The sequence below is a fragment of the Triticum dicoccoides genome, chromosome 5B (genome assembly GCF_002162155.2).
Source record: "Triticum dicoccoides isolate Atlit2015 ecotype Zavitan chromosome 5B, WEW_v2.0, whole genome shotgun sequence".
Classification (NCBI taxonomy): Eukaryota; Viridiplantae; Streptophyta; class Magnoliopsida; order Poales; family Poaceae; genus Triticum; species Triticum dicoccoides.
The window spans coordinates 276,356,920-276,367,676 of NC_041389.1; the positions used below are offsets into that span (position 1 = coordinate 276,356,920).

The 10,757-nt window shown below is 44.3% G+C and overlaps 3 protein-coding genes across 3 annotated transcripts; 1 reads left to right on the forward strand and 2 right to left on the reverse strand.

Annotated features, from left to right (window-relative positions):
- Positions 1-291: 291 nt before the first annotated feature.
- On the reverse strand, positions 292-1,145 carry LOC119309385 (the record flags this gene model as incomplete). Its single annotated transcript, XM_037585399.1, has 2 exons — positions 292-714; positions 988-1,145. Coding segments are annotated over 2 exons (330 nt in total), but the record flags the coding sequence as incomplete, so codon positions are not given.
- Positions 1,146-1,222: 77 nt separating this feature from the next.
- LOC119308396 lies at positions 1,223-3,675 on the reverse strand. The gene is made up of 4 exons (XM_037584521.1): positions 3,485-3,675; positions 2,403-2,525; positions 1,837-1,939; positions 1,223-1,707 (listed from the first exon to the last, which is right to left on the reverse strand). The coding sequence occupies exons 1-4, from the start codon at positions 3,577-3,579 to the stop codon at positions 1,447-1,449; spliced, it is 582 nt and encodes a 193-aa protein (XP_037440418.1). The 5' UTR covers positions 3,580-3,675; the 3' UTR covers positions 1,223-1,446.
- Positions 3,676-3,814: 139 nt separating this feature from the next.
- LOC119308395 (protein sym-1-like) lies at positions 3,815-7,547 on the forward strand. The gene is made up of 8 exons (XM_037584520.1): positions 3,815-4,131; positions 4,236-4,323; positions 5,130-5,224; positions 5,315-5,387; positions 5,491-5,583; positions 5,671-5,757; positions 5,900-5,988; positions 7,231-7,547. The coding sequence occupies exons 1-7, from the start codon at positions 3,875-3,877 to the stop codon at positions 5,978-5,980; spliced, it is 774 nt and encodes a 257-aa protein (XP_037440417.1). The 5' UTR covers positions 3,815-3,874; the 3' UTR covers positions 5,981-5,988; positions 7,231-7,547.
- The last annotated feature ends 3,210 nt before the right edge of the window (positions 7,548-10,757 follow it).

Consider the following 10,757-nt stretch of genomic DNA (forward strand, 5'->3'; position numbering starts at 1 on the left):
CGATCCTCACCTTGCTCATCACCTGGACCATTTGGAATGAGAACTCACCTTGCTCATCACCTGGACCATTTGGAATGAGAAATGCAAGGGTCTTCCAGAAGAAATCGACGCCCCCCCCAAATCATCTTGCGAAATTTGGAGGAAGCTAGGCTCTGGGTGCTAGCGAGTGCGAAACGCCTGAGTAATTTGATGCCACGAGAGTAATGTCTTTGTATTCAGTGGGCCTCATGTGGCTCCGACTTAAACCTTGTCTCCTCCCTTAATTAATGAATGAGGCAAATCTTTTGCCTCTGCGTTCAAAAAATAATAAAATTCCTTCATTCACCAGGTCTGCTTCCTCGCCAAAAAGCAAAAACAAATCACAAATTGCAGAGGGGACACATCAAATTTCAAGATAGCAAAGATTTGCAATTACAGTGCTGGATGAATAGCAGAAGATGAGAAGACATATAAATCTTAAGAGAGGAAAACCTATATAGGGAATATAGAGTAACCAACAACAAGAAAAGTGTCCCCCATCATGTCACTCAGAATGCCATATCTCAACAGTGCACGTGTGGAAACATTGGTTCCTTCGACCTCACAACAGAGGGCTGAAAGGGAGCACCAATTGAACCAGTGCTCAGATTACTAAAATGTTCATCACAGGGACAGATGGAAATTACACGAATCACAAATAAGGAGAGAAAAGTGAAGAACAAGGATAGTACCATCCTGTCAATATTTGGCAAATTAATAAAGCTTGTAAATTGTTTGGGAACCCAGCATTAAGGATATAGGAACATGGGAAATTAAACTCAATAACAGAGAAAATAAAGAAATAAGTTGTGACAAAGAAATAATGTTCTATATTTTGATCCATTAATATATTTCCATACTATTTTTGCAGGCAAAAGAATAACTTACAACTCCAACGGAAGGAAACTATTTTACAAAAAAAGAGTAAAGAGGTGCTAATGCAAAGAAAGAGCAAGCAACAAAAAATGTCAGTTTCCATCATGTCCCTCAGAATGCCATATCTCAACAGTGTACGTGGATCTATTGGCCCCTTCAACCTCACAGCAGAGTACTGACGAGGGAGCACCAATTGAACCAGTGCTCAGATTACTAAAATGCTCGTCACAGGGACAGATGGAAACTACATGTCAAGATGCTATTTCTATTTCAATCAAGCTGCACAATGTCGGAGAAACTTTCATACAGCATTGAGGCTAAACCAATATGGGAGATGAAATCAGTAAGTATGAGGAAAATAGTAAAAATATATGAGAAAGAAACAATGCTCTATCTCACCAAACATGTTTCGAACCCTTACAGCTAGTTCTTTAACTAACTTCTGAATGTGCACACAACTTTATTTTTATAGAAAAACTAAACATCGAGTTTAAATATCAGTTGGTTGATGTCATAAGCAACAGCAACTAGTAGGCCAGTCCACACAACTAGTTACTGTCCTTCACCTGATGCACCTGATGCTGCCGCTCTATCTTGAAGAAACATCTGTCTGTCCTCTTTCATCTTATTCACGATCTCGAGTACCTTTGGGTTATGGAAACGGTCCCTAACATACTTCTTTTCCTCTGCCTGTATTTCTTTGATAGCGCTTGGATATGGATTTGGAGGTGGTGGCTTTCCTTCTCTGCGTGCAATTTGTTTCAGTTCCTTGTATGCTAGCTTCTTTGCTTTTTTCTCTGCTCCATACTCCATCTGCCAAAGGATGTCAGTCATGCAAGGAGTTATAACTCTATACCTTGAGATTTGGACAGAGCAGGACCAATAATTGGTTTACTGCTCCATCAGAGAAACAAATGATATATTTTAGAAGAGGAAAATTACATCTGCTACAGCCATTGCATCATCTTCATTGACTCCCTGTTCTTTCAACTCTAAGACACACCAAGCAAAAACTCTTGCTGGCGGTGGATCAAACCCGCTTATCCTGAAAGAATTGGCTAGCTATTAAATTTTGTGTACAGTATGACACAAAAAGTGGGGTAAGACAATATCTGGGAGTGAAACAGAAGGGCAATGTTGACACCATCAACAGTCAGAAAAAGGAGTTGCTAGTCTGTACATGTACAATTGTACCTCCTTCAAACAAAAGCTTTTTTTAGACTAATGCATCATTATGTAGTTGTATTAATCAGTTCAAAGGAAAAATAAGGCGAGCATCAAGTATCAAAATAACTACTCCCTCCGTTCAGAAATAGGTGGCGTGGTCTTAGTTCAAATTGCATGGTTTTAGTTCAAATTTGAAATGATTCCTCATTAACTTCTCAAAAGGAAATTGTAAACAAAATGGAAGAAAGGCCAAACACATTCACATCCTCAATTCTGGAACCTTATCAAACTTGTATACTTTACAGTCATGATTGTAATGATAGATATAACAAGAAAATTACTTTATTGCATCATGGTAGAGTGAATCAGGATGCCTTCTGAAGAACCTCTTGACATAGACATCCTCTGGCAGTTCTATCTTCTCGATTTTACCATCAGTTCTAGGGAATGTGACTGGAGGTGCCCTAATAAAAAAGCAACATGTGTTTCAAAGAAAAAACAAGCAACATGAATATAATGTAGAGAGAATTAGCGCATAGAAGAATAGGACAAACATCTTCAGTTCACAAATATTCGAGTTTACAGCAAATGGCAATTAAACCCAATTAGACAAACTTAATGCAGGAACCCTTCAGCCACAAATATCTTCTGCCTTCCCCAGATAGGAGATTTGATCAAGATCATGAAGGAAGAAAACAATACGGCCAAGGAAACCCGTTCACCTAACTATTAAATGGAGCACATCGATAAATAACGCCAAGATAAATAAATCATGGACCAAGTGGATGATGTAAAATTACCCTTATGGCACTGCATAGTGTGATCAGTCCACAAATGTGTCAGGTGAAAAGGTAGGGCAGAGTTCGTTCTGTTTCACACAAACCACTCACAGCCAATGATCAACGTAAAAAATGTGGGATAATTGGATCGAGCATAACTGAAACAAGATTTGACAAATTTAACATTTTGGTGTTTAGTTTGAAGCTTGCCTAGGAAATGTATGCGGGTTTGCTACACAGTGCAAATAAATAAACTGTAAAAAACATGTTAGTCTGGTTGAAAAGCAAAACAGAGCACAGCTCGCTCTAGAAAATGGGACTACATTGATTTTCAACAATTCTGCCTTCTTTCATCTAATATAAGTAACCATGAGAACCAAATGATAAAGGAAATGCAATCATCTATATGGATTGTAAGAGCGTAAATTAGAATATCGAGCCACCGATAGATGATGTTGTGGACAATACCAAATCTAGTTTTACCAACTACTGATAATCAACCGTATATGGAGGACAAATGCGATGAGTAGATCACCAAGGTTGGATCTCTCATTTCCACACAATTCACCGCACCAACATCAAACGGCCGGAGCAAAAGATAGCGGAAGTGGAGAGGCGGAGCTAGGGATCAGGGGAGTACTTACTGCTCCATGGCCTTGAGCCAGGCAGGGGCGGGCTTGGCCAGCCCCTTCACCAGTTTCCGCGTCTTCGTCAGCAGATCGCCTCGCATGTACGACATCTCGCCTCCACACCCGGTGGGCGGTGGCCGCCGCCGCCGCTGCAGCCGCAAGTGGGAGGAAATGCCGGCGAGATGGTGGCGGGATCGTTTTCCTTCTCGCCTTCGTGGCTAGGTCAAGAAGACCACCTAAATGGGCCGGGCTGAAGGCGAACGGTCCGTTTCCTTCTCACGCGAAAGACGAATGGGCCCAAATGAGCCCAGGTTTAGTTTATTCATTCACTGCCTCTCTGGCTCTGGAATTTTCTAGAACCCTAGCACGATTCCCAAAACCCAAAGCTCCTCCTCATCCTCTTCCATGGCGATGGCGTCCGCGCTCCCGCTCCTCCTCGGCCCCCGCCCCATCATCTCTCCGAGGCCCACTGCAACGGGCCGCTTCCTCTCCAGCTCCGCTCACCTGTCCACCGCCCCTGCCCCCGTCGAGCCCCTGAAGGGCGGCGGCCGCCTCGCGCGGCTCCAGACGCTCCACGCAGCCTCCTGCTGCAACTCCGCCCCCGCAGCAGCATCTGGAGGAGTGGATGCGGCCCGGGCGAAGGGCTTGCAGCTCGTGGCCTGGTGATTCCGTTGGACCTCTTCTTCATTCCTTGGAAATTTTCCCGTGTGGGTTCTGATGCTTCAGTAGAATACTCACACTGGGTGTGTTGAAATGGCCGCGACAGGTACCTTCTGTCTCTTGACAAGCATCCGGTGGCGACCAAGGCTGTCACTTCTGCTGTGCTGACTCTGGCCGGGGACCTCATCTGCCAGGTTCGTTGATGCCAACGCTATTAGTTGCTGCCTTAGAGTGTGGTATTATGCAATGCAGCATGGGTTCGGTAGTCGTCAGTTGGTTAATTGCCGAGCCTTGGTTGCAAGATACGACCTCTTGTTCAGTTCTGTTTGGATCTTCTTGTACTAGTGAATGATTACCCCACCATTGACAATTCTTCAGGAACTAGATCAGTCAATGTAATATTGCACAAGAAAAAAGAGTCTGAATGTTAGACATGCTGAACGCAATTTAGTCACATGCATGTACCACCTCGGTCCAGGTTTATCGGGCCTCCTCGTATTTTGAGCCAAACTTTGACCATATGTAAAACTAACAAAATACAAATTATATGATATAAAAAGTATATTGCTTGATTTGTATTTGAAAGAGGTTTCCTATAGTATATTTTTTGTGACATACAATTACATTTTATTAGTTAAATTTATGGTCAAACTTTAGCCCAAAATAAAGAGGGCCTAATAAACCCGGACGGAGGTAATCGTAATGTAGTCTGGTAATGGCAAGGGGGAACTATTATTCATTCAAGAATGGACCAGTATCGCGATTTTGCCATATGTCTTGTATTGTAAATTATCTACATGTTTGCCTTCTATTCCATATATGTAGTTAAGTGCAGATGTAGTTTAGCACTAAAGAGAAAACCCACACTTTGTGCTGCGTGATGCATGCTTGTGTAAGTCTGATCATGCACGAGTACCATCCCTTCTTAGTTTTGATGTGAAATTTAGGACGAGCAGACGTGTAATTGACAACCCTTTATCTACTTTTTCTTTTGTTGAAGCTTGTAATTGATAAAGTGCCAGAGCTAGACCTGAAGAGAACATTTGTGTTCACGTTATTGGGACTTGTCCTGGTGGGGCCAACGTTGCATTTCTGGTAATCTTGTCTTGTCTATTCTGCAGAAATTATGGTGATCAGTAGTTAGTGTATATTCTTGTTTGATTGATAATTTGCCTCCATATGCAGGTACTTGTATTTGAGTAAATTAGTGACGATCAGCGGGACATCTGGTGTCATTTCTCGCCTGTTACTTGACCAGGTTTTCATCATTTCCTTCATATCCTGTTTTACCTTCTTGAGTTGTTTTTATGTCCATTGCATTCCTGTTTGACATGTTAATTTTTAATTGTCTCCTTGCCCAGTTCATCTTCTCTCCTGTTTTCATTGGTGTCTTCATGAGCTTACTCGTAACCTTGGAGGGAAAGCCATCTCTTGTAGTGCCAAAGCTTAAGCAGGTGAAAAGGATATCAACCCTCTCAAAACCCTTCCCTGACACTGTGTATGTGTCATTTACTGATGAAGAACATTTACAACTATTACAGGAGTGGTTCTCTTCATTGATCGCGAATTGGCAATTGTGGATACCGTTCCAGTTTTTGAATTTCTATTTTGTCCCACAGAAGCTCCAGGTCCAAAAAAGTTGCACATTTCGACAGTCTTTACTACAATGTTCAGTATATGTGAAATGAATTAGCTTAGCTATTTTCTGCCCCTTTATATAGTTTTGGCATGCTCTGAGTATTGCTCTCACCTAACTGCTGCTTTTTCCAGGTTCTTGCCGCTAATTTTGTAGCCCTTGCATGGAACGTGATTTTGTCATACAAAGCTCATAAGAAGGTTATCGCGGAGTAATCAAATAGGTAATCTTCAAATCTATGAGCCTAATTGGTTTGGTGCCAATAATTGGCATGCCAATTGTTGGCAAGTCTAAAATTTGGCGCTTAATTGGTTTGCTACCAATTGGTTCTTGCCCACCTATCAAAAATTTGCCAATTTTTGGCAACTTTTGATTTTGCCAAATGTTGGCTTGCCAAATATTGGCAATGCCAAACTTTGGCAGCGAACCAATTAGCCTCTATATCTGTACATGTAACAGTCCTGCCTATAGTTCTTCAGTCCTGTTGCATAAATTTTGTTATCAAACAGTTTTTCAAATTTTTTTTATATATACAGTTTCACCACATAGTAACAAAAGTGCACTTTGTCTGCCTACTATTTCCAGTCAGCATAGCAGCCTTTTATCAATAACTGTGCAACAAGCAAATATTTCCTGAAACAAACTACTTTGACAACAGAAATTAGCCATGGCAGATATGAAATTTCTGTGGTAATTTTCATGGGAGAGACTTCTCCAAGAACATATCTTCGACGGTGTCTTTCCGGATCACTGTATGTGGTGACACTGCAATTCAATGCACTTTTGAGTTGAGGTGGCCATCTGTTATGATATCCAAGACTTTACTGCTTTGTTGCGAGCTAGCCGAGAATTTATTGCATGGGAGTTTCACAGACCCTAGTATGACAGACTTTTTCTTATCGGTTACTTAATCTGTTGGGTCAAGTCAGATGATGCCTCATGCCGATGTGGTTGAAGCAATTGCGTTTGTGGTCTTGCATTACTTGAGTTTTCCTTTTCCCTTTCTTTCCTTTTGACTGGTAATGTGTTGTGCACCAGTCAGTATCTTAGACTTAATTTCTGCCAGCCTTGAAAGCTACCTTGTGGACTTGTTGTAGAATGATTGTGACTTGATCTTCACAAAGTCAGACCTGTCAGCTTCAATAAAACTTTTGCTATTTAACATGATGCTGACTGGTGCTAAAGGTGCCTTTTGTTCTTTTGTACCTTGTGGCTGAGCTTAGAGGCAAAACGCAAGTGAGTAAATGAAACAGAGCATCTGCTCAAAACACTGTCCCTTTGACTTGTAAGTTTAGCATAGGACTATGACTCTCATTTTAAGCTGGTAATATAGGCGTGTGGTGCTGAAGTTCTTCTTGTGCAGAGTTTAGATATTTCTGTGCTTGGTGCTCCATCGCTTCTGCGCCGTTGATTAGCTTGTGCTTCTTACCTGATCTTTTTGCTGACACCGCACTTGTTGTTTCAGGTGAGAGAGTAGACTCTAGGGCGGGGTACCTAGCCGGTTGCAACATGTGGCGATGTAAGGCTGAAAGAATAAACCTACTATCAATTATCTTGGCGTCTCTTCTGTGTTATCCTACCGATGAAAAACTTGCTTAGTATTGTAAATTAATGTCCATCTTGTCTGTCGAGTGCAGCCCGCAATGCCGGTTAAGCATGCGTTGTATAATCTACATAACTGTTTGTGATGGGAGGTTGTTCTTGGTTTCCGCAGAATTACATAGTGTAAAATTCTGGTGTTCCTAGCAAATCAAAACTCAGGCCCCGGGGGTGTTATTGGCATGATGGTGTCGCAGTTGATCACCGATTCGCCGGCGGCCGACACGGGAGAGTTGCAAAAACTGCTGTGGTTGGGTGTTCCGATGGCGCACATCGCTTCACGGTGCTTCTTTGCCTCTGCTTCACTGATCCATCTATCCGTCGACTAGACATGGTCCTGAGTCTGCTTCACTGTCCGTAGGAACTTCGACCAAGGCTCCTGTGGCTGTGAATAACCGCAGATGACAGCCTCTCGAGCAGCTAACTTTGACTGAATAATTCTGAACCCCAGGTAAAGAAGATGATGAAAAGAAATGGCCGGAGTTTTGATTCAGTTGAGTTTTTGACAAGATTTCATTTGATTTGATTGGGTTAATGCATGACGTGAGGAATGAGTGTGTGTGAGGAGAGGTGGGGCAAAGACGAATCTACAACGGTTAATAGTAGAGATATGATATGTGTACGCTTGTTCGTATTGTAAAAGGAATCTTAGAGCAACTCCAACCATTGCCCTAAAAACCCGATGACTGTAAATTTTGGGGAAAGTTTACTGAGAGCAACTTTTGTCAGATTCCGTAGATTGCTTCCCCTAAATTTTGTTTTTTTCTTAAACTTTTCCATTAAACAAGTCTAGGGCCCGCAAGTCAGTGACACAGGCGAGCTGTGGCACGACGGGGAACGGGGAGGCGGTGGGATGGCACACTGGAGCTGCGGCTTGGCGTCGGGGTGGAGCGGAGGCATATGATGGGGCGGCGTGGTGGTGCGGCGGCGCACGAAGGCGAGCTGCGGCGGTCGTTCCAGGCGGTTACCTTGCCGCCAAAAGTTAATGAAAGCGAAACTTGTTCTAAACTAGAGGAAAGCTAAAGTTAAGTCCTGTAAATTTATTCCACGCTTACGGGATTTGTTAGAGATATTTTTTGGCCTAAACTTTTTTTTAATGGTTTTACGGGTACATTATCTGCTGGATGCAGGTGTGGTTCCGCTGCATTACTAGAATGGGTTTGACGACGGACCTATGCCCATCTATCGACTCAAGATTGGTGCAGTGGTGGACAGAAGCTAGAAAAAGAATAGATAAGCAATCTCGGAAAGGCTTTGACACTTTCGTGATGCTAATCTGTTGGACGCTATGGAAGCAAAGGAACGCGCGAGTATTCGGCACCGGAATGATCAAGAGCGAGTGGGAGACGGTGGATATGATCTTTGATGATCTGAGGACCTGGGCTAGAGAAGGAGCGTTTGGAGGACAACTTGTATTAGAGTAGTCGAGTAGAGCTAGGGAGTTGTGTGAAGGCTTGGTTAGGGTCAACTTGTGACACCTAGCTATAGCGCATATGTAATCTTTTGTACTCCCCGCCGTTTCATAATGTAAGATGTTTTTTGACACTACACTAAAGTCGAAAAACGTCTTACATTATGGAACGGAGGGGTACATATTTTCTTCCTTTTATAAAGTTAAGGTATGTTATTAGCGTACCCTGAAAAAACTCCTTCGTGTCCTCAATAGTGTATGCAAGGCTCACTTTGTCCTGTGAAAATGCTAACACGGCAGGGCTGTGTGCTGGGTAGCAAACCGTACGTCCTCTTTAATCGCAAAGAGCACGGCTTCATAAACAGCATCACAGTTGCACTTGAAGCAAACCGTCAGTTTGAAGAGCCACCGGTAGGGCTGTGTACTGGGTAACAAACTGTGTCTCGGTAATATTTGCAGAGAAGCTAAGTTACTGACGTGATCATTGCGCAACGCTTGCGTCATTAGCAAGTGGGACCGAACATAACAGGAACAGGCGGCCGGCCGGCGGCCGGCAGGTTGGTCGTGAGGAAGCACGTGTGTGGGGAGGGTGCCAAAGTCCGACGAAAACAGTTTTAAGTCCTTTTCTCCGACTGTCGATAGTATCACGAGCAGCATAGGCACATGGATGCGAGAGGAAATTCCAACCGAGGCTAGAAGAGTCAACCGCGTGGCCGGGCCGGCCGGCGGCCAGCACAGGGCCCAACGCCGACCAACTCTGCTGCCCTGTCTGTGTCTTCCATGTATGCACTGTACCCGTACTCTCATCGAGGCCCCAGTTGTGTGAGTTACTACATGAATTCTCTTCTCTATCAATAGAACGTATCTTCTTCTCTTTCCCTTTTTTGGGTATTGTTTCAGGCAGACAAGGGGCGGTGACATGAAAGTGATTGTTTTGAGCATAAGGCAACTCCAGCGCACGACTCCAAAGAAACGTCTGTCTACACGACCTTGCCGGCAACACCACCAGCAGCCGGCAATACAGACAGCCTTCAAAATAAATAATTTTGTAGCCAGCAATACAGCCAGCGGCCTGCAACACAACCACCCTTCAAAATGAATATTTTTCTCGCCGGCACAAAGTCAGCGGCCGACACCAATGCCAGCCTCCAAAAAGGACGGCCACGGCCGAACAGACCACCTAGTTCAGCCCGTCGGCGTCCAACATCTCCTTCTGCCGGGCCTCGAACCAGCTCCTCGCCTTGTCGTTCATCTTGCTCAAGTCCACGCTCATGATCGCTAGCGCCACCTCCTTTGCTTTATTTGCGGCATTGGTGACCTCGATGTCGAGCTGCCTCTGCCTGGCCGCGGCATTGGCGGCCTCGATGTCGAGTTGCCTCTGCCGGGACGCCTCCTCCATGTCGATCTTCCTCCTCTTGGCCGCCTCCTCCATCTCAAGCTTCTTCGTTTGAAACTCGAGGTATTGCTTCATTTGCTCGTCCTTACTTTGTCGCTTTTTCTCGTCCCTCACATCCTTTTGAGACATCATGCCGTGCAAAGTCTCATGCAAGGCAATGGATGACCCATCACGCTTATCGTCCACCATGGAGTTGGTCTTGCCCCTCGGTCTCTTCAACGCCTCACCATCTCCACCTCCCGCCAACACGGTGTTGGGGAACGTTGCAGAAAACAAAAAATTTCCTACTCGTTTCACCAAGATCATCTAGGAGTTCATCTAGCAACGAGTGATTAGATGCATCTACATACCTTTGTAGATCGCGCACGGAAGCGTTCAAAAGAACGGTGATGATGTAGTCGTACTCGACGTGATCCAAATCACCGATGACCAGCGCCGAACGGACGGCACCTCCGCGTTCAACACACGTACGGGACGGGAGACGTCTCCTCCTTCTTGATCCAGCAAGGGGGGAGGAGAGGTTGATGAAGATCCAGCAGCATGACGGCGTGGTGGTGGATGCAGGGCGTCACAGCAGCAGGGCTTC

Excerpts from the sequence above, each read along its gene's own strand:
- LOC119308396 (XM_037584521.1), bottom strand. The coding sequence starts at position 3,579 with ATGTCGTACATGCGAGGCGATCTGCTGACGAAGACGCGGAAACTGGTG. Across the intron at positions 2,526-3,484 it reads TGGCTCAAGGCCATGGAGCA|GGCACCTCCAGTCACATTCC; the intron begins GTAAGTACTCCC and ends CTTTTTTATTAG. Across the intron at positions 1,708-1,836 it reads ATGCAATGGCTGTAGCAGAT|ATGGAGTATGGAGCAGAGAA; the intron begins GTAATTTTCCTC and ends ATCCTTTGGCAG.
- LOC119308395 (XM_037584520.1), top strand. The coding sequence starts at position 3,875 with ATGGCGATGGCGTCCGCGCTCCCGCTCCTCCTCGGCCCCCGCCCCATC. Across the intron at positions 5,388-5,490 it reads CTCGCCTGTTACTTGACCAG|TTCATCTTCTCTCCTGTTTT; the intron begins GTTTTCATCATT and ends CTCCTTGCCCAG. Across the intron at positions 5,584-5,670 it reads TAGTGCCAAAGCTTAAGCAG|GAGTGGTTCTCTTCATTGAT; the intron begins GTGAAAAGGATA and ends CAACTATTACAG.